Below are 23,137 nucleotides of genomic sequence, written 5' to 3'. Positions count from 1 at the left end.
AATATTTCACAACTAGAAGTTATTAAATGAACTACTAGGGCTGGGGTTGTGGCTCAGGGGTAGAGTGCTTGCCTAGCCATGTGTGAGGCACTGGGTTTGATTCTACACCCCACAAATAAATAAATGAAATAAAATAAAGGTTCATCAACATCTAAAAAATAATATTAATAACTAAATAAATGAACTACCACATCCCAAATCCAACTATATACAGAAATATCCCAGGCTCATTTTAAATATAAGTTCATAATAAAAACAGATTATGTTGAATTTGCTTAGTTAAAGGGAACACGTGGTCTAGAATTGAAATTGCTAGACAAAAAAGACTGGTTCATTGTCCTTTTACAATGAACTGGTGGTAGAAGTAAATAAACTATCTCTTTCTTTGTTTATCTAAAACTTAATAGTGTGTTGCCAGCTTTAGTACTCAATGAGAATTGTCTGGGATTCAGTGATCAACACTGTACTTTTTCCAAAGCTAAAAAGTTTAAAGTTAAAAATAGACACCAAAATGGTTTTACCAATTTATAAAATGTCATATGCCACAAGTGACTTTGATTATTATTAAAAAGAATCTAGAAAAGTAAAGTTCACAAAATCTTTGGAACAGAGAAAAGATAATTACAATTGGTTGCATTCAATAGCTTGGTTTTCAGAATGGGAAGTTATACTCCATGTACATATAATATGTCAAAATACACTCTATTATTATGCATAACTAAAAAGAACAAATAATTTTTAAAAGAGCTTGTTTTCTTAGAGAAACAAATTGAGTCATTTCTCTTGCTCTCCAGATCACTTCTCAGTGAGTGCAACACATGCCCCCGTGAAGCACCTTGTCAGAGGCATTAAGGTCAGCTCCATGTTCAGCCAGACACTCCACAATGTCATGGTAGCCCCTGGCAGAGGCTGTCAGAAGGGGCGTCTCTCCTTCTCTGTTCTTAATGTTCACATTACAGCCGGCTTCACAAAGGGCTCTGGCAACAGGGTAATACCCATGCCAGGCAGCACAGTGCAGAGGGGTTTCTTCTTCCTGGCCAAGGAGACAAGTCACAAAGGAGAGGAATGTAATCAAGTCACAGCAAACATGAAGCATGGCAAGAGCCCCATTTGAATCCAAAAGCAAAGTCAAGTTAAGGAGATAGAAGGATAGAGCTCAAAACTATAGGAACAAAATATTCATCTGAAATAGCAATATGGTGTGAGTTGCTACCATCAAGAAGCAGATCCAATATTTTTTCCTTAGTTAATTTTCTTTCCTCAACATCTGTGTGTTGGATATATTTGACTTTCTCAGCATATCACTGATAACTGACTTTCAGGGGCCCATTGAAACCACTGTTTCAGCTTTTCTGAAGTACAGAGCTTTCACATGTGTAGATTTATAGAACCTTTCTTATAAAATTGCCATTATTCTCTTCATCTGAAACTATTAATAGGAAAGAGCACTTTTCTGAGCATAAATTTTCTTAATAATTTTCATGCTTGACTGTTTCTGTTATGTATATAACATAAAGACAAGTCATAACAGCATGATCACTTTGGCAAGATAGCAATCAAGATAACGATGCTTTAACTAGTCAAGAAAAGGGCTAGCCTGGAGTCCAGGACTGCAAGTTCTGTACCTTCATGATCAACATCATTAGACACATATCTATCTATAAGAGTCTGTTATAGTACAGTGGTTATAGATGTGAATACTGAAACGAGACCATGTAGGTTCGAGCCCTGGCTCTCACTTAGAAGGGCTTGGGCAAGTTATGGGACTTCTCTCTCCTTCAGTTTCACCTGTACAGAGAGGATGATAATCATGGAAATCCATTTCACAGGGTTGTCCAGAAAGTGGATTTCCATTAAATAAATGAATGAAGAGGTCAGAACCTAAGCTGGCAAGGACCCCTGTGTTACAGAATGCTTCTAATGATGGCCTGTGCTCTATAATGGAAACAAGAAGAAAACTAATTGAATAAAACTAGGGCAGACTCCACTGTCTCATTTGGCTGCCTGTACATGAATGCAGAGAGTAGAATGAAGTGAGCACATCTGCAATCATGACCTACCTTGTCCTGGAAATTGGGATTAGAGCCGAAGCAGCACAATAAGTGAACCACATCAGCATGGCCATAGCGGGATGCCACATGAAGGGCTGTCTCCCCAGACTGCAAAAGAAAGGGGGCCCATGAGTCAGAGCTACCTATGTGTGCAAGCTGTGGGGACAGAATACAAGGCCCCTCCAAAGCATACCTGGTCTACACCCTCCCCTTGAGTGGAATCCCCTCTCTCAGGTCAGAGGCCCCTTAGGAGACCTGGTCAGGGAGAGGATGGGGCTGCCACCAGGCAGCTAGCATCAAACCCACACATCTAGTCCATCCTGTTAGAATGAATCCCCCAGTTGGCCAGCTCAGTGTGAATATGCTCTTTATCCATGAGTGCTTATACTCTTTTATGTGTGGACGCTTCTAGCTGTTTGATTTTCTTAAAAACACAAAATTCCTTTTTCAATATTAGATTCCTCATAACAACTATTATTTAAAAATACAGTTCTTTTCATAACAAGTTTCTTATCTCTTTGTCTGTCTATGCTTAGCAACTTATATTTTACAGTCTTAGAGACTTCAAAGAACATTCATATTTGTTCGATGACAACTTTCTGTGAATTAATAACAAGTACACTTCTTTGAGATAATGTACTTATATCTGCCCACCAAAAATGTCAGAATAAACTAACTAAAGACAAAACAAGATATTTTATTGCCAACTGACAAAACTGCAGTCATCAATTTGTGTGTTATGCTTTGAATCTTAAATGTCCCCCAAAAGGGTATATATTAAAACGTTGGTCTCCAGCATGTGGGTGCTATGGTAGAAATTTTAGAAGGTGGGGCTTAGTAGAATGAAGTCAAGTCATTGGAATTCTGCCCTTGAAGAGAATTTGGAGACCCCAGACCCTTTCTCTCTCTCCCTTCCTCCTTCCCTTTCTCTCTCCCTCCCTCCCTTTCTCTCTCTCTGCACCCCCTCCTCTTCCTAAACACAATAAAATGAGAATGTTTCTCCCTCATGTATTCCCCACCATGATGTTTTTTCTTGACACAGCTCAAAAGCTATGAAGCCAACTGACCATAAACTGAAATCTCTGAATCCATAAGCCAAAATAAACTTTTCTTCCCTTTAGGTTGATTTTATCAAATATTTTTGTCACAGAAAACTAAGAGTGTCTTTGATATAAACGTCATCCCTTGTGTATGGTGTAGTGCACAACCCAAACAACAGTGTGTGGTAGCCTTAACTAAATGACAAATTAGTCTATGATTATTGGAAGCAGAGAGGTAGTGTATAGTAGAATAAGAAATGAAGGAGAAGGTAGGAATCCTAGGTTCAGGCCAGTTCCAATTAATTCACAGGATTGTTATATGGACTGAATGAAACATGCATTAAAGGACCTTAATAAATTATAAGCCTTAGTAACATCTTTGCCCCCCAAAGTCTTACTTTATATATATTATATCCTTAATCTTCTAGTGCCAGTATGTGTAAGGTCAACATTGTCAGCCACTTCAAAGGAAAGAAAAAGGTAGAGATTTGCTTAAGAGTATAAGAGTCAAAAATCAGGACTTAGGTCTCTATCTGGTTGTCTCCCTACTAGAACTCTGAGTGTCCATGCCACGAGGAAAATGATCCACTACTTGCACATTCTGACAACAACCTCCAAGATTTCAGTCTAAGGCAGATTTTAATGTTAGACCATGGCACAGGCACAAAGGAACATCCACCTGAAGTCATCTGCAGAAGAACGGCAGCCCTGAATCCTTACACTTTGGGTTCTAATGGATATGGCATGCCAGCCTTCAAATGCATTCTCTAATGACTTCCTTCTCTTCCTCCTAAGAAGAGTGGCCTTACCTTGTCTTTAACATCCAAAGGGCATTTGTTCTCATTGAGAAATTTCAAAGTGTCCACGTGACCATGACGAGAGGCCCAGTAGATGGCATTTGATCCACCCTGCATGAAAACCAATGTAGACTCACATTTCTAAAGAGCCAATAGATTCAAAATATGCATCCCCAGAATCACTCTGTTTGCCTTCCTGTGTGATGACAAATCCCCAAGGAACGAACCACTTCCAAAAAAACAAAGCCCCGATTCAATTTTAGAGTTTTGACAACTGTACCATGGTGACTTGAGACAGTAACATTAGAGGTAGCAGGGTAAAGGGCAAAAAGGAACTCTCCACACTATCTACAACATTTTTCATAAATCTAAAATTGTTTCAAAGTTAAAAAAAACAGAAATTGGTTTTCTTTTTTAAAAACCCTTATTTCAACCTCTGGTTAGAATTTCTTGTACAGTAAGATCTCTGTATCTGAGTAAGATTTTATCTAGGATTCTGGGCCCACACCAAAATCCATGGATGGTCAAATAGCTTACATAAAATGGTGTGGTATTCACATAGAATCTGTGTACATCCTCCCATATATTTTAAATCATCTCTAGATCACATTTATAATAACAGAATATAAATACCAAGAAAAAGTTTTATACTGTATTGTTTGGAGAATAAAGACAAGAAAAACTTTCTGAAAAATTTTTAACAAATATTTTTGATCCATAGTTGGTTGAATCTGTGGTTGCAGAACCCAAGGAAAATGACTATACTGTAAAGGGTCAAATTTAATCCATTTATAGTTCTGTTGAAAGTGTAAGAATGCTAATGACAGATCTACAGTAATGATGATCACCTGTTACTCAACTGTGTCTGAACTTCTAATGCAATGTATACCTCAAAGTGTATCATTCTTATTTGGTTGCCTTAATAAATATGCAAGCAAGTGCATTTCTAATTAGATTAACTAGAAAATAAATCGTTTTCCAAAGGTGAGATCTAACACTGTTAAATAAATTTGATCAGTAAGGAGTGAAATTTGAGGAAGGTACAAAGAAATGCTGATGCTAGCACAGAACAAGGGGGAGATAAATGTGTGATATTACACAGGCAGCTTAAGCAGTTCAGCTTCCTTGATAGAAAACTAAGAAATAGGCACAATTTTTTTTTTCTCTATTACCCCTACAATTAGGAGAGAATTTTAAATACTTAATAAATGAATCCATTTTCAATAAAACAAAATTATGACCTTATCTTGGACATCAATTCTTGAGCCTCGTTTTATAAGTAATTGTAGTATTTGAATATTCCCACAGCCAGCAGCAATGAGCAATGGAGGTGTCCCATGCTGGAATACATAAAAAATACACACACATACACACATAAAAGATTTTCAGGTTTGGTAAGAAAGGAAAAGCCCTATCCTATCACTGTTGTCCCCATACCCTATTCCCAGACCTCAAGAACACAGAACTACTGTTGCTGAACAGAAGGGAAGAGGGTCAGGAGGACAAGATGCCCTTCCTCTTTTGGATTCACAATCAAAGATGACATTGCCATGTGCCAGATGAGAAGATACAAGATTTCATGGGTGGGGTTACAGTAGGGGAATGAAAGCAGATCCTCAATGCAAAAAGACTTCATTTGCAACTCATAAAGTGGGTTTTCCCATAGTATAGAGTTTCCAATTGTAAGGGAGAGTGGAGAAGCAGCTGGGGTCTTTCCAAACTTAACTGGGGTCCACCGCTCCACCACCCAGGCAGAAGAGAATCAGACCTTGTTGGGTTGGTTAACATCATAGTTGGACAATGATCCCAGCAGGTGCTGCAGGCCTGGGACATTGTCGTCATTGATGGCATGGATGATGGCTTTCATTACAAAGGAGTCCTCCTCATCCTAGGAAAGACATCAAGGATGGAGAGTTAGCTTTCTGGTCAAGTACCATGGTGACTTGAGACAATAACATTAGGGGCCTCAATTTTTTCTGGATGAACCTCCGATCAGCATAAAAGGTTCATCCAGAAGAAATTGAGGCTTTTCATTCTCTAATCTACATGGTCATGAAGGGACCTGAGAAGTGACTTTTTGCTCTTTCTGTGCTGCAAGTTAATCCCATCTACTTTTGACTGGAGCCTAATGCCACCTGCATTGTAACCTAGGGAGCAAAACAGCTTTCAAAGATCAGATTTCCAAAAAATGATTATGACAAATAACCCTTTGTTTTTATCCTGAAGAATCTATCAAAATAGAGTCCCAGAAAGTGTCATGGAAAACTAAGGGTATAATATAAACTTTCTTCCTGGATATGAAAAAAAGAAAAACTATAGAACAAACAAAATAGTATGTTAGCATAAAATAAGTCTTCAATTTGTAATTATAGACATTATTTTTTGATCACTCAAATGTCTTCCTTCTCTAGTTCTAAAATAACATATCAAAATTCTCTGATAGATGGTCTCAATTTCACAAAAAAAATGTTAGCTCTAATGGGGAGAAACATTAAAAAAAGGGGGGGACCAGAAAACAGTTAATGGCCACATTCCTAATTACAAAGGAAAAATAATTACAGAATATTGAATGACAAATTTGTTCAATTCTTCTTCAAGTAGAAGGTGGATACTTCTGCCTCAAGATGTAAACATGAGGGAAAATTAATGGCATCTCCATAATATTTTCTGTACACACTACTGCTGGATAGAAATACAAAATCACTAAAGAAAGAAAGATACCATCTTAGATTCTTACAACATCTTTTTCTACAGTTGATGAATCTGATGATATGGTGACAGTGTATATAAGGAGATTTTTATTTTCAGCAAAGGAGGCAAGGGGAAAGATAGAATGGAATTGGCAAAATTCAAAGATGGAAAAAAGAGATGAAGAGGAAAGCCATTGTGCCTCATCCAAAGATAGTGGGTACCTATAACAATTTCAATGGTGTCAATGTATAAACATAATTGGTTGGTTTCCAGATACTCCACTTCCATTTGAAGTAAAAAATGATGTGGGCCTTTGTGTACTTGAATAGTTGGTATCTGTGTTATGTGTATCATAAATGCACGGATTATTCACAAATTTGTGAACAAAGACAAGAAAAATCTCATAAATTTGTTGGATTTCAAAAGAGAAATCTGCTCGGCATATGTGAAATGAGAATGTGTAATATCCCTGGACCTACTATGGTCCAAGATGATATCAGATTTGACATGAGAAACTGTATTATTCTCAAATGGCAAGAACATCAGTGATGTCAAAACAAACTGTGTCATGGGAAACCAGCAACACATTGTCAAAAAGTACTTAACCCTTTGAAGTGTTTTGCTCATTCTACAATAATTAATTGTTGGACAGATCATGAAAGTTACTTCTTTGTATATTGTGTAGTGCATGAAAGGATATATCTGCCCAATGTCCTATTCATAAAATGGCATATATACATACATATGTGTGTGTATGTATATGTGTGTGTGTGTGGGGGGGGGTATATATATATATACCCCCCCACACACACACACATATGAAAGATATATATTGTCCCAGTGTCCTATATAGGACAATCTGCATTTTTTATCTTCATGATAATAAAGGATATATGAACTCTAGATTATGATTTACAACCTAAAAAAAAAAAAAAAAATTCTTACCAGAAATTTTCTTTCCAAAACATGGTGCATTAAAATCAAGGAATAAGCTAGAAAAATCCCAAATAAATATCTGGACTATTAATATTTAGGTGTGGCTACTGAAATTTCAAATCTGGAGAAGTCTATCCACAGAAGCTAAGTCTCTGCTTGTGAGGGAAAAATGAAAGCAGTTCTCTGAACTCACTCTTTTTTCTTTGGATCTGAATCCAAACAAACTCTGAAGGGTTTTAGTAATATTTGTATAGAAAACATATCTAAGGATGCCATTGGTTTTGCTTTTCTATCACATTCCAAATTGATAACCAAGATTCACCTGCATGGGGATGAAAATCAAGAGAATTGGGGGTATTAAAGGAGTAAGAGAGTTTTATACTTTTCCCCATGATTAGCAAAATATGGAAATGACAGAGAATCTGGATTCTAGAAAGGAATCTCCCTAAAGTGGTCCGCCTCCTACCCTAAACTTTTCACATGTATTTTCTCCTCACTGGTTATTCAGGGTCATTAAAATTTGCAATCTTTATTCATTCCCTTTAACTTATATTCATAGTTGTCCGTTCATAGTTAGATTCACAATTGGGAATGTCTTCTGAATATTCCCAAGGAAACTTTCCTCTTCTTCTCCCTTCTCCCTCTTACTAACTTACCTTTCTCCTACTTCCTTTTATTTTTTTAACATCCCCTATCTCTTTTTACTCCTTATAAAACTAGACCTGTAGCCCCCAGTGAACCTACCACCTTCAGGGGAAAAGAAAAGAATTAGCATGTGCTAATGTGTGATGCATGCCTTTGGTGTCCAGATTTCCACCCTGGAAATGCCGACTATTTAGTTACAGAGCACGGGAGTTCCCACCAAACTGTCTGCCTTTCCTGGAGTCCCCTTTACCTCCAGAATTAACAAAGCCCTGTTGTTTAACTATCAGGGAAAGTCTTGCTGAATTCAGATGTGTCTAGTCATATCTGAAGAGCTCATGAGTCGTTAGGTATCAGTTTTGATTGGGAAAAAGAAGTGAGTTGCCTTTCTCAAGGGCCTCAGTGCAGTACCAATAAATCAAGACCTTCTGGTCTACCCTGGTATGCCAGCAAGCAGCACTGTACCCTAGGCTTGCTGAGGGAAGATGGTCTGCCCTATCTGTACCACTATGATCCCAAGTTCTCCAGGTCAGTGGCAGCTGAGGGCCTTCATTTTAGTTCATGAAAATCAGAATAAGCTCTTTCCTCTTCTACTTATTAGAGTGTGTGTCTCTTTAAGTGTGTGCATGTGTGTATGTCATGTGCACGGGTATGTAACGTGCAAGTGTTGTGTGGGGAGTAGTGTTACAGAGGGAGCAGAAGTGGGAATGAGGATAGTGCCAATCAAATCAAAGTGAAAAGAGGAAGAAAGAAGCCACAAGGGGCCAAAATCATCCATCTCGAGAGGAATAAGAACAGGCCTGGCATTTCCATGATTTCATGTCTTCTAAGCTGCTAAACAAACAGAACAATCTAAACATCCTAAATACACAGAACTAAAAAACAAGTTCACCAGGGCAAACAGGTTTGCTTACCAGAGTATCATCGCTTCTGGCAACACTCATGTTACTTCTGGACAAGAATGATCTGGATAATCTTTGGCACAGTGATATCAAGCGTACAGATTGCTTTAAAAAAAAAAGAAAGAAAGAAGGAAAGAAAGAAAAATATCAGGAGGAGAGGAGAAAAAAATAACTTATGTAACAATGCTCAAATTAGTGCAAATGACAAAGTCATTGAGATAGTGTTCACTGCTGACAGCACACATTCTCCAGGTGGGTGATCCCACAGTTAGTTAGACTGTAATCTGCCTGAAGAATAATCTGAAGTTCTTATAAATCAAAACAACAGAATAGAGTGACTCTTCTTTTGAATTTCATTATTAAGCTTCAGAATTGGATATTCCACATTCCTTCTCTCTCCTCACTTAGTTCTCTATTCTTTAAGGAATACGATTGAACCCTAAAAAAAACCCTGGATGTCCCCACTCAGAGAAGTGTAGTATGTGATGGCCTTGCTCTGAGCCTGACAGCCCACATGAGTAATAATGGTAGATAATGTCTTAGTCTCTAAGACAAAGATCTCTATATTTATTCTCAAAGAACAAGTAAGAATGAGAGGTGGGGGTAGGGGGAGGGAGAGAATGAAACTTAAGGTGGTTCTCTTCACATTGTAAATCTCACTCTTCATTCAGAATTTAGTGCTGTGGTTCTCATCCCTATTGAAGCACCCAAAATTCAGTAGGTGTGAACATGAGATATACTGATGGCCCAGGGCTGGCAAGACACAGCCATCCTTGCTTCCTCTGGTATTGACATCACCCTGGGCACAGAAACCCATCCTATCACTTTCTGAAACTTGAACTTTGATTGTTTTAAGGATTTCTGAACCAGTGTCTCATACACATTGAAGAAGTGGAAGAGGCCACACTGCAAATGCTCCTGGCCCCACCCTACCCCACCCAACCACTTACAGACGAAGGCTGGATTTAGAGAACCGTTTGCACATGTGCTGCTATAAATGCAATGCCATTGTGCTAAAGAATACATTTATTTAAAATGTGGCTTGGTGTATCTATCTTATTTAGAAAAAGACTTCACTAATTTTTATAGTAATAATATGAAAATGCCTTAGGAATTATTTTGATAAAAGAAAATGCAAAATTGCATTTGAAAAAATTAAATAGGACTAAACTATGAATTTTTCTTGCCTTTGAAAATAGTATAATGGAGTTGAATATTACAGATTAATTTTTTTTTTAAAATGGATGTATGTTCCAGTTGCTGGTTATGGAAGAAATGAGGCCTGACAAAACAGAGCTATACTGAAGAAACAGAATTTATTAATCCCCCAGATAATCTTACTTTCCATTTTTTTCGGGCTGCAAACTTCTTAAACTTCTCCATGTTTACTGCAGATGCTTTTCTACTAAGTGCTTGTTGCGTATCTTTAGGCTAAAAAGAAAGTTAAAAAAAAAAAATTAGAGCTCTCTAATTACAGAAATGGGTTATATGACAACTTTTTAAAACCTCTCATTTTTCCAAACAGGCTTACATATTCACCTTCCTAAAATAGCACAACAAGCTGGGAAAACATACAAGATCTAGGAACCTCATCTCAGCAGGCTAACTCTATGGCTGAAAGTTTTATATATGAGCCATAAAACTGAATCATGGTGAGAAATTGAGATTGGAGCCAACTTAAATTACAACTTTCCACAAAGACAGTTTGGGAATGGCAAGAGTCAAGAAGTGGCTAATATTATGAAGTGTTTAAACCTGAGTATCATCAAGTAACTATGAACTAGGAGCAACTTCCAAAGTGTACAGATTTGGCTTGTCCTATAGCATTTAAATTCTTTCTGCTGCACCTTGTTCAACAGGTGCATTTGGTAGGAGACTCTACCTCTGAGAGAGGCAATTCAGAAAACTGTTGGGAGCACAAAAAGGCAAAAATGTTTTCCACTGGCCCCAAACTAACTTCTACAAATGCTCACTTATTGGTTCTATGATTTTATTTTGTAACTATCATATCCCCCCATTATGATTCAGCTCTTAAATGCCTCCAAAGGTTCATATGCTAAAGGCTTGATCACCAACTTGTGGAACTACTGGAAGGTAGTGAAATTTTTAGGAGGTAGGACCTTGTTATAGGACATTAGATCATTGGGGGCATGCCCTTGGAGAGAATATTGAAGCCCTGCCATTTCTTTCCCTCTCTCTGCATTTCAGCCCCTATGAGGTAAACAGCTTTTCTCTGCCACCCATCTACACACAATGGAATCAACTAACCATGGACTGAAACCATAAGCCAAAAATAAAATTTTTCTCCTTATAAGTCCATTTTTCTCAGGGATTTCATCACAGTATTGGAAAGCTGACAAACATCCCCAAACCTTAGTCCTTTCTGTCTTAGTCTGAAGCAAATTCAGTTCCTTTAACCCAAACATTCCATGAGGCATTCAACTGTCATGAACAAAGCTCCAGGAGGTAGGTAATGCAAAGGTGTCATATGCCAACAGGTAACCACATGCACTGTCAAAAGGCAGCAGTGTCATTTCCATGGCCATGTAGAAAGAGGGCTCATTGTTGGTAAATCTTCAGACTTTTCAAAAGAAGCTAGAAATACAGATCTTATACGATATTTACCTGCTAGAAATCAATGCAAATTTTTAAAAATGTACTGTCTGGACAATCACCCACCAAAATTAAATGTGACTATTGAGTGGACTTGACCTTTTCTAATCCTACTGTATAACAGCTCATTTCTCTAATCAGTAGTCTTAAAATATGGCACCATAGCACACCTAACACTGCAGGTATGATCTGTGGTGACACTGTAGGTCAACTGAATTCTAGAATGCCTAAACCAAATTGCTTTAAAAATTATTAAAACAGCAACATAATATGCAACTTGCCTTGATCCAAGGATGCTGCAAACTATCTTGAATTGTCATTCTCTTCCTTTGAGGGAGGGTGAGAGAGGAGGAAAAAAACATTCTGTGACCACAACAGCAAACATTAAGGTTATTTCCAAGCTGACTCGGCCTAGCAAGCAGATAGACATTCTGAAAAATGCAGTTCAGGGCCTGCTTCATAGAAAATGCCAAAAACAAGAGTTGCCTTATTCTGATTATTTCATTGTACCTTTTAGGCCAAATAAGCAGGTGGGCCCTGATTTTACTTTCTGAAGCATTTCACATGTCATACTTCCCTTCAGCAGGTAGAACAACCAGGGTCTGATAAAAGTAGCTATGTGCATGGGACAGATGCTGGCCCTTGGCTAGCAGAGCCTGGAGCCAAGCGCTTTACAGGAATTATAGACACTCACTTTGGATCCTTGACCAGAAGTCTTCTGATGAAATCTTTGGCTAGGGCACTGGTGTTACTGAAGTACTCGTCCTCAAATTCATAGTTGACAGCAGATACATTTGCTAATGTTTCTTGCTTAGTGTCTCCAAGAAATGGGGAGGCCCCACTTAGGCTGTTAAAAATGAAGTGAAACACAGATCAATGATTGCTTCTTGTGTTTTTATTTTTGCTCCTACAACCGCTGATTAGGGGAGCATGAGGTACAATTAGAATCTGGTGCTTGGGAGTGACTTTAGAATAACATTCCATGCTGGGCATGGTGGCACACATCTGTAATCCATAGGCTCACAGAGGAGGATTGCAAGTTGGAGGCCAACGTCAGTAATTTAATGAGGCACTAAGCAACTTAGCAGGACCCTGTCTCAAAATAAAAAACAAAAGCTGGGGGTGTGGTTCAATGATTAAGTACCCTCTAGTTTCAATCTCTAGTACCAAAAAAGAAAAAGAAAAAAGAATTACATTCCATGAGGCATTCAACTGTCATAAACAAAGCTCCAGTTTAATGCAAAGAATTCATTGAAAAAGTTAATTTAAAACAGCATCTAGTAGTTTTTAAAACAACTCTTCTATTTTCTCAGCAGTGATGGACAGCCATGCTTTTTTTACAGTGATTATGCTGCCATTTCTGATGATTCATTCCAAATCAGGAGAAAATGTTTAATTAGTATAAACTAAACATGTTTAGGGGGTGTAAAATGAATATGTTTACATAAAGAGCATGTACAAGCTGAGGAGATCAACATGGCATATTTAATGGTTAATTAAACATATGGTCTCAAAGAAAAGGAAAGAATTCAAGTTGTGAATTCTGGTACTTACAGAATATAAGTTATTACCCCAATACTCCTAGACACAAAAGCAAAACAAAAAAAAACATGTCAGAAAAACAGTAAAATAAATCAGAAAGATAATAGCAGCAAGCACATGTTCCTTACCACATATCCGCCTCAAGACCAAGAGGTTCATAGTTGACTATCTCAGGAGCTAAGAGGAAATAAACATTCATTTAGATTGGAAAGATAGCAAACCAAGAGATTCTATCTTCATGTGAGAACCAAAGATATGATGGACCAGGGAAATAATCTTAGAGCTGGGGAAATTCTGCCAGCATCATGTTAATGAGACAAAAATAACCAAAGGAACAAGGAAATTTACCAACAAACTCTGGTGTCCCAAATATGTTCTTGAATTCATTTCCAAAGTCAATTTTATGGGCCAAGCCAAAGTCGATAATCTTGATCCGAGGTTTAGGGACGTTTCTATCCAAAAGCATTATGTTCTCAGGCTTTAAAAAAAAGAGAGGGGAAAAAAAGCTATTACATGTTATGATGCTGAAGAAGGCAAAACAGTTCTTACTTACTCCTTAAAAAAAAAAAAAAATGAGCAGAGAAGGGGAGTTGAAGGAGAATTTCTGGAAAAACAGATATTTTGGTTTGGGTTCTTTCAGAAGCAAGCCTCAGACAAGGATTTGGGTATAAGTGGTATTGTGGGGACGAGGAGGCAGGAAACAGAAGAAAGCAGTACAAGGTGTCTTATCAAGGTGGGGATGACAAGAGCATAATCCTTCTGGGTAACAAGGGAGAAAAAGTAGAAGGGTCATTCATTCTGAAGAAGGAAGGTGTTGGGGTCTTTACCCACTATCTCCCATTCTCTACTGCTGCTCTGTGGGATTTACTCTGTGACATTTCCAGCTCCCAGAGCATAAACCAAGACATCAAGCAGAGAAACACATGTGTTTGCGACAAGCCACCTTTGGGGAGAATATCAGTGAGTATTGGGAGTGGGGGATACAGATAGGTCCTTGATAGCTCTGCTATCATAAATATGGAGAAAAATCCTCCCTCCTCTTAAAGTTTCATCCTAGCTCCAAGGATCTGAATTATACTTTGCCACGTCTCTTCTCACTTCTTGAGCCAGAACTGAATCTAACAGTGTTACTTTTCATGGTCTCTGTGTGTCTTCATTTTTCAAAGGAAGCAAGCCTCTGAGAAAGACATATGTTTTTTAATCTCCCATAATAGCTTGTCTCCAGGCAGGTAAAGACCCTAATTGGCTAATCTCAGAATTGGGTTTGCTTGGTAACCAGTGACAGGTTCAGGCCACAACTTTGCATCAAAAGGAAAGCAGAGCTCAGGACAACTTCTTTATGCTCACAGCCGCAGGAGGATTAAAATTGTGCCAACCACTGGTCCCTCCAGACTTCAATAACCTGGTAACCAAGAGCACCCCCCCTTGCTTAAAGACCTGGCTGGTAAGAACTCTCAAGTCTTTCCCAAGGATTTTTGAATGTAATCATTTACCTTAAGCCTCTATCCCACTAAAAAGTTAGGCATCCCACAGTAGCTTGCTGATTTACATTAATAACTTCATTTGTTAAACCCATACAGGAAAAATACATATATATACTCTTTCAGATGCCTCAATTTTTCTTGGCAAACAACGCCTCCACACCCCCCATCCCCACCCCTGCCTCTGCCTCTGCCAGCTAAACCTTCCATCTGGCCTATATGCTCAGGAAACATACCTTAAGATCAAAGTGGGCAATCTGGAGGGAGTGCAGGTAGCAAACACCATTGAGAATTTGTTTGAGAAATTCAGTTGCTTCCTCTTCAGTCAAAGATTCTTTTTCAGCTAAGAAGTCAAAGAGTTCGCCACCTGCAACACTGAGAACCCAGAAGTAGAGGTTGGAGATGACAGTTCTGTTTCACAGTGACACATTCTCTCATAAACTATCAGCATGCTCAAATTTTTAAACAAGATAGCATGAAAATGTGCTAAAATCATATCTTGCTATGAAACCACAAATTCTCTGTATGTTTTGTGAGAATTCTGCATTCATATAGTGCTTGTAAGCACTTGAGAACCACTTTCCTAATGTGCCATGTTTTACAAATGAAGGGACAAAGCAGAGACAAAAGATTGTTAGCTGGGGGGAATCAAAGTATCTTTTAAACATCTTAATTAAACATACTTAGAAGTCTTAACTCACTAATGGAAAAAAGCCACATGCCACCTTTGAACAGGATATCCTATCTCAATTAGTACCCAGCAGGTATATAATTTATATGTTAATCGTTTTTTTTTTCCCCAACCCAACCAGAATATGTGATATCACAAGAATATTTTTGTTTAGTATTTGTTTATATGTAAATAATGCATTTATAAATGTGATTTTTCAGTGAATAAGATGACTTTACTTAAAAAAATAAACTTAGACAAAACTAAAATGTGTGTAACTGGTTGAGAGGATTGATTTAGTCTTATCTCCTTGGTCAGACCGTATGTCTGTGCAGGAAAGTTGTCAGTCCTACCAGCTGCTGAACACTATTTTACCTTCCCCTGCACACTACCAGGCAGAAAGCAAAAACTCAAAACTTTTCTATCCAGTAAATAAAAAAGCAAACTTCCTTTAAAAATTCACAATGGTGATTAATGGCAAATAACAAAGAACTTTTAATAAGAGTTTATATAATTTAATCTTTATCAAGTTTACCCATATATTCACAACACAATAATTAAGTGTAATTATGCATATAACTGCTGTTTTCTTTATCTTTCTTTCAGCAAGACAGCTCCATAAACATTATACCTACTGCTTCTACATCCAGAATAAGAAAATGGGTGTTCATGAGATGAAGCAATAATTACAAAAGTGTGGTTTCTTGCACCTCGAAGTCAGTGTCTGTCTTAGCATGTATAGCCCAGGGTCCACTGGTATCAAACCTATACAGGGATGCCTTGAGAAATGTAGGTTTGGGGCTTCCCTTCCAACCTCCTGCATGAAGGTTTCCAAGAGTGGGAACCAGGAAGAGCTGGGGAGGTAGCTCAGTGGCAAAGTACTTGCCTAGCATGGGGACAGGGTTCAATCCCAAGTAACATCCCCTCCCCCCAAAAAAAAATAGGACCAAGAAACAGCATTTTTAATAAGTCCCCCAAAACTGAGAGCCATTTTTCCATGGTTAATTCCATACTCCTTCTGAAAAGCATCCCTATGATTTACCCACAGGGCGAGGTGACTCTATGAACTTGGAACTCTACCCTCAATGACCTGGCAAAAGCAGGAAGCCCTCCTGTAGACCACAGGCCTCCTTCCCAAAGGACACCACAGGGCCAGAGCCCAGCCAGGAAATCCAGGAGCTCATGTGGGCATCAGAGGCCTGCAGAGAGTATGGACCCTGATCATGGGGTGGCCTACCTCTCCTCCTTGCACCCTCCACCCTGCCTTCTCCTTTCTGCTACATCATTGGCCACATCCCCTATACTGTCTCTCAGCTCAACAATGCAAAACCCTTTTTGTATCTTTTTTATTACTGTTAAAACAAACAATAGGAGGAGAGGGAATCCTTCAATTTGTTGGGGGTAGGGGTTTGGGTAGAAAGAAAAGATGAGAAAATACAAACTAAACTACCCCATGAATGAAGTCCTGTTGCCCGTTTGCTTGTCCAGCCCTCTTCGGTGTTCTCTGTGCCCCTCAACCATTCAGATTGAGGGTAGTGTGGTGTGGATGGTCCAGAATCAGCACATTCCTGTTAGAATCTTAATTCTGCTACAGCTAGCTCTATAACCTGAAAAGTATCCCATCACGCTGAGCCTCATTTTCCCACCAAAGAGGAATCACAAGATCTATTTGAGTATTATAAGGATTAAAGATAAAACACTGCCAAGTCTGGCACAAGTCCAAAAACTGGGAACGATAAAGAAAGGAGACTATCATCAATGTAGGACACTGGTACATCCTCAGACGGGCTCATAAAAAGTCTTTTTTCCTCTCCTTTTCTAGCTGGTCCAGTGGTCTGGCCTGACCACTGAGCTTCCCTTCTTTTTTCAGAGCAGTGCTGTCATTCTCCTCCTGGCTCCTGCCTCTGTGAGGCAAGGTAGAAAGAATAAAGAGAACCCAATTCAAATCCTACTGAGTTGCTCAACTTCACCAAGACTCAGGCTCCTCTTCTCTAAAACAAAGGGAACCAGGCACAACTCATAGAGTTATACATAGACACACTTGGTGCTCAATAAATGCTACTGTCCCCATGTGAATTTCAAACTAAAAATTTTCCCATAGCAACAGTGGTGTGCTGAAATATTTCACACTAGAGTCTATGTGGTTGGTGCTGGGCAAAGTTCATTCTCAAGGTGTCCTATTCACATATGGTCACTTCAAGCTACCCATGCGATGGCAGTGACTCCAGAGTTGGGAAGGAATTGCACAGTTAGCCGCCCCATGTCCTGGGAGACCTGGCTTTGGTCCAGCTTTGCCCACTGTAGTGTTCTATGCCATGTAAAGATGGTGTTAACAGGATCTCATTTGCATGCCCATGCCATGATTGTGCCATGCTCCCTTAAAAGGTGGCACCTATGGGTCCACCTCTCAAATCTGGGCAGGTCCATGACCACTTTGGCCAATACAACACTGCAGAAGTGTCTCTGTACCAACTCTGGGGTGGTCCTTCACAGGCCAAGCGACCTCAAAATCCCAGCTTGTGAAGCCCTCAGGTAAGACATAATAAGTGTGATTATCCCACTACATAGAGAAACCCTGAAAGAAGAGATGCCCAGAAAAAGAGGCCTAGGATTACTTGATAAGAAAGTCATCTTACAAGTGGATTTTCCATCCCAGCAGAGGCCACAGAGGTCAGACACTGTCCATTGGAGGTCTTCCTCACCCATAAAATTGTAAGCAAAGTGGAGAAGTTATTCTAGGCCACTGTGGTGGCCACCATGAGCCCTACCCAGGTTCCCCTTCACTGAATAACCTGCTGTCTCCCCTGCCGTGAGTGGTTCATGAGACAGCCCTCAGCCCTTACCCATCCAGAATTCGCCTCAGCTGCAGAGAGCCATGGGGCTCAAAGTCACACCCTTTCTCAGGAAGCCCATGCCTAGTGGCTGATGAACATGGGAACACGAAGCAGGGACTAGCAAATGTCTTCTATAAAGGGCTAGAAAGTAAATATTAGAGGCTTTATGGGTCACACAGTCTTCATCACAACTATTTAGCTCTGCCAATGTAGTGTGAAAACAGCTGTAGACAATAAATAAATTATTGATGTAGCTGTGTTCTAATAAAACTTTGTTAACAAAACAGGTGGCTACTGCCCTGTATATCTGAAATGAACAAATAAAAAAATTAAAATAAAAAAAAATACAGGTGGCAACCTGCATTTGGCTGACAGGCAGTAATTTGCCAACACTTGATATAAAAACCAAGTAATTTCAGCCCAATCTGGAACAGCTTTCAACGGTCATTCTGGCTCCAGAAATCCTTGCTGACTAGCTGGGGCTGTCATTAAGGCTGAAAGACAGTTCCACCTGTCTTGCCATTCCTGCTCCCTTCTTCTTCCCATGCCTGTTTACTAAATTGGGGTTTCAATAAACACCTGCACACACTTCTTCCATCCTAGCTTCTGTTGCCTAGTGAACTCAACATAGACCCCACCGAATTTGGGGGTAGACGACTGGAACATCTACCAAACTGAATGGGGGTCTGTCTATAGGCTCAGTCAACAGGGATCGGGTTTGCCTTTCTCTGGGCCTGATCACCTCTGCTATTTGGTCTTCATATGCGAGCAACTCAACTCTATCACTTCCTCACCACAAGAGCAATGCTGGAGCCCCTAGAGTCAGGGATCAGGACTTCAGTGAGGCAGTGCCTCATCAAGACTGGGAAAAAAGGACATTAGTTGGTCCTCTTATTTTCTTAATCAACCTTCTCCCAAAGCCCTGTTTCAAATCTCATGCTCATGTCACAACTTGACAGGGAGCCAAACTAGACATCAAGATTAGAAGAGTACTCATCTCACTGGAGCAGGACCTATCCTTGGTGCTCTGAAGGATATATACATATCCTCCTCCTCCATCCCTACATATATACTCATTCTCTTTCATATATTTATATGTTCATTTGCCTTCATTCCTACTTACATATTCATCCTACTTCACTCCTACTTATATACTCATCTTCCTTCAATTTTGAAGTTCCTTCAATGCAGAAAGGTGATGTTTTGAGCATGAACTTCTGATTATAAAGTCTTTAGTCATTAATCTAAAATACTGAAAGTTAAATAATTTCAGCAAAGGCTTGGAGGCTTGAGAACATGGTAAGCAATGTTTAGTAATTTACCTCCTGTTTAGTCCCTCAAATCTCAGGTTGAAAGTGACTTTATTTTTTTTTTTTTCATTTTCCACAAAGACCCTTTCACATATATGCTTAGAACTAGAACTCAAATGTGCAAAACATTTTGTTGAACAACAAAGTAATGTTAACAAGGAAATCAGCCAAAACCTTGGTACCTTTACTTTTTTGTTTCAAATTCTACATTTTGCTTAAGAGAAGGGAGATTGATGGAAGGAGAGATGAGCAATCTGTGCAGCAAATTTAGAAAGTAAATTTAACCTCCTTTATTAGGTCTTTGAGTCAGAGTTTTAAATTCTTACATTCACATGGACATTGTGTGAAATGCATGCTAATAAGCATTTGCTGCTTTCACCAAGACAGGTAGAAAATACAAAGGCTCTCTCTCCTCCTCATGTCATTTACTATCAGCAAATTTCCCCTCAAGATTAATATAACAGAACCTACTTAGGATACCTTACAACTTTAAAAACAAAATGGGCCTTTCAGATAATATACATAGGAAGTGGGACCTAGGAAGCAGCATTTTTAAAATTTCTCCAATTATTGTGATTGTAGGATTCCAATTTCCAAATTAAAACACTAAGAAGAGACCGTGATTTCTGTTAGGAACTCTAATCTTACTGCATCTAGTAGTAACTGGGGAATTTTTAAATGCAATTTCACAGAACATACTTCCTGAATTTGCATTTAATAAGTCTTCCTGGTGATCCTGATGCAGATGGACCACACTCTGACATGCTGGTCTTTCAGGTCCCTTCCGGCTCTGGTATTTTAAAACTCCATGATCCTCCTGTGTGCAAATATGGCAGCACTACTGCTTTGTTCACACCCTAATTAGATCTCCTCATGGTGCACAGCTAGCATGTTCATTTCCCATATCCTTTGAATCCAGGACTAGCTCTAGCTAATGGAATATGGACCAAAATGATGTGTGCTTCTTTAGGTTGGCCCCTTACACACCCTACATGGTCCTCCACTCATAGTCTCACCTTTCTCTTTGGTCACCAAAACAAAAATGATCTAGCAGAAGAATCCAAAGAAGAATAGGAACAGCAGAGACATCTAAGTTACTGCATGAAGAAGAGTCACCCAGCCTGTCACATTCACATGGGAATTTGACTGAGTAGAAAATAAATGTTTTTAGGTTGATCCACTGAGATTTAATGATTGTGTTCTGTTTGCTCTAAAATACCCAGAAATATATACTAAGACAATCCATTTTAAAAATTAAGTGTAAGCAATGCAAAGCACAAAGCACATTCACAGTCACAGTTAATGATATTGCTGTGTGACAAATCTCCCCTGAATGTTAGTGTCTTTAAACCTATCAAGTGGCCTTTTTTTGTAACTGCATGTCTCTGATTGGGACTCTCAATCTGGCTTAATCAGGCTTCTGCCTAGCATGGAAGACTGCTCACAGGGAAGTTCAGCACTTTAGGACAAGTGATCCAGAAAGTAAGGCAGAAGCTCCTCAGAAGTCACCCAGCATTGGAACTAGTCACAAGCCCATCAAGATTCAAGGGAAGAGAATTTAGATTTAATGTCTAGATGGAGAAACTAAAAGTTTCAATATTATTTCATTGCAAATTATACTTTAAAGGGTTAAGTATAATTAGTATGCTAGGTTGCAAAGGTTGTACTAACAGATACCACAGATCAGATGGTTTAAAACAATTGAAATTCATTGTATCACAATTCTAGACACTGTAAGTCTAAAACCAAAGTTTCAGCAGGGCCATCTCCCTTTGAAAACTGTCAGGGAATCCTTTCTTGCCTCTTTGTAGCATCTAGGGGGTTACCATAATGTCCTCAACTTGTAGGTGATCGTGCCAATCCTCTGCCTGCACTCAGCATCCTCCCCAGGTCTCCTTATGTGGACTGCCTCTGTGCATGTCTATATCTGTATCCAAATATTTCACCTTTTTAAGGACACCAGTCATATTAGATCAGGGTCTATCTCAGTGATCTCACTTTAAACTATTTCCATATAAGATCACATTCTGAGGTCCTAGGGATTAGGACCTCAATTATGTTTATTTGGGGGTTGGTTCCAATCCAACCAGTAACAGTAGTAACTAACTGTTCACAAGCTTCAAACAAAATACTACAGATAGTTAAAGCAACTCAGAAAAAAGGAGAGTAAGCAATAAAAGAGAGGATAATTAGAATCCACTAAAGGTTTCTCTTAGTCTTTCCTCTGGATTTTTCTGTGAAGGAAAGTTTCAGTGATGTACTGTTAGAAAACATTTTAAATTCAGGTCAGAAAAATGTACATCCTTGGAGCTTAAATACTTTCCCCAAACACTTTGAAATGATTCTTCCTGTACACATAATTATCCTAGTATCCATATGTGAAGGAGTGAGGTGGTACTCAACTACCTCTTGGCCTTGCCTCTAAATAAACCAAAAATTAAAACTCAGTGCTCCCTTACTATTCCCGTGTGCTGAATGTTCTTTCTTGTCAATCTAGAGGGAGCCTCAAAGGGTTTTCACATCCTCTATCATCATAAACTAATTTAAATTCCTCCAGTCACTGTAGAATTTGCTAAGTGCAAAATTAAAGCTGGGACATACAAAAGTAAAGATGGAATACAATATGCTCCTTTTTTGATTTGTGAAACAGTTACAAATTTAAGATTGGAAATAGATTGTGGAGTTGGTGAATGCCATGCTCTGCTTATATCCTGGGTCACGCCCAAATAAATGAATATCATCAAAAAAGTTCCTAACTTTAAAGCCTGCTCTGAAAGAGCCCTACCTCCTTTGAATCCAAAATGCAATCATTATCTGAAAAAACATTTCCTATCTGTGTTCATCTCAAATTCAAGTAAAAACCTGAAAGTAGTTCCAGGGATTTTCTTGGAAAGAAGGATGCCTGGCACTCCAAACGTATGGGGGGGGGGGGGATGTATTAATCTTTCATTTTATCCAGGGGGTTTACACAAAAAGCAGGAAAGAATATCTAAAGGTCCCTAAGGAGAGAATATCACTCTTCAGTAAGACCCAGGAGGCCCGCATCTTGTTTAAATCTGGACTCCACAAACTTAGATAGGTCATTTCTTGAGATGTAGTTTCTTAGTCTATAAAATAGAGATATTAATGCCCACTGTTCATTATACTGGTGGGGATTAATAGGGATATTATGACTTAGGATTTGCATGTCTGGAACATGGTAAAAATATCAATACACCAAGTGGCAATCTTTGGCATTGATTCCTCTTAGTCACAGGTCTCCATGTGAGAAAACCTTTTTGCAACTCTTGTGTACCACTAGTCCAGATGCTAGACTTGTGATATGAGATTCTGATGTCATCATCACAATAACCCAAAATAAAACTACCCACATTCTGTGGCTAAAGTGTAGTATTTACCTAAAATACATGGACATTTCTAGGGCCAAAAATATTAGGAAGTGATTTAATTTTTAGACAGGAAATAGGTAAGCTGGAAGGTGGGCATTGGTTATCAAAAAGACAGAATAGCACTCTCTGGGTTTTTCTCTTGGGTTTGGACTCAGACAACTTTGAATATTCCTGAGAGCAACCATGGGGCAATGGAGAAGGAACAGCCAGATTGGGAAGTTGCCAGGACTGAGCAAGAA

At 38.9% G+C, this 23,137-nt stretch overlaps 1 protein-coding gene across 3 annotated transcripts in view; it reads right to left on the bottom strand.

Moving 5' to 3' along the window:
• Dapk1 (death associated protein kinase 1) overlaps positions 1 to 23,137 on the bottom strand; it is a 180,552-nt gene that overhangs the window by 41,535 nt on the left and 115,880 nt on the right. For all 3 annotated transcript variants that reach the window (XM_076843530.2, XM_076843532.2, XM_076843531.2), the window contains exons 4-16: positions 14,932 to 15,070; positions 13,563 to 13,692; positions 13,343 to 13,391; positions 13,227 to 13,253; positions 12,367 to 12,519; positions 11,954 to 11,999; positions 10,401 to 10,490; positions 9,072 to 9,164; positions 5,657 to 5,776; positions 5,130 to 5,228; positions 3,901 to 3,999; positions 2,061 to 2,159; positions 836 to 1,033 (exon numbers count right to left, since the gene is read on the bottom strand). In XM_076843530.2, the coding sequence (XP_076699645.1) occupies positions 836 to 1,033; positions 2,061 to 2,159; positions 3,901 to 3,999; positions 5,130 to 5,228; positions 5,657 to 5,776; positions 9,072 to 9,164; positions 10,401 to 10,490; positions 11,954 to 11,999; positions 12,367 to 12,519; positions 13,227 to 13,253; positions 13,343 to 13,391; positions 13,563 to 13,692; positions 14,932 to 15,070 (1,342 nt within the window). The remainder of the gene's footprint in view (positions 1 to 835; positions 1,034 to 2,060; positions 2,160 to 3,900; positions 4,000 to 5,129; positions 5,229 to 5,656; positions 5,777 to 9,071; positions 9,165 to 10,400; positions 10,491 to 11,953; positions 12,000 to 12,366; positions 12,520 to 13,226; positions 13,254 to 13,342; positions 13,392 to 13,562; positions 13,693 to 14,931; positions 15,071 to 23,137) is intronic.

The sequence above is a fragment of the Callospermophilus lateralis genome, chromosome 2 (assembly GCF_048772815.1).
Source record: "Callospermophilus lateralis isolate mCalLat2 chromosome 2, mCalLat2.hap1, whole genome shotgun sequence".
NCBI classification, from domain to species: Eukaryota; Metazoa; Chordata; class Mammalia; order Rodentia; family Sciuridae; genus Callospermophilus; species Callospermophilus lateralis.
Note: the sequence above shows the minus strand (reverse complement) of the source record. Positions and strands in the feature narration are given on the sequence as shown.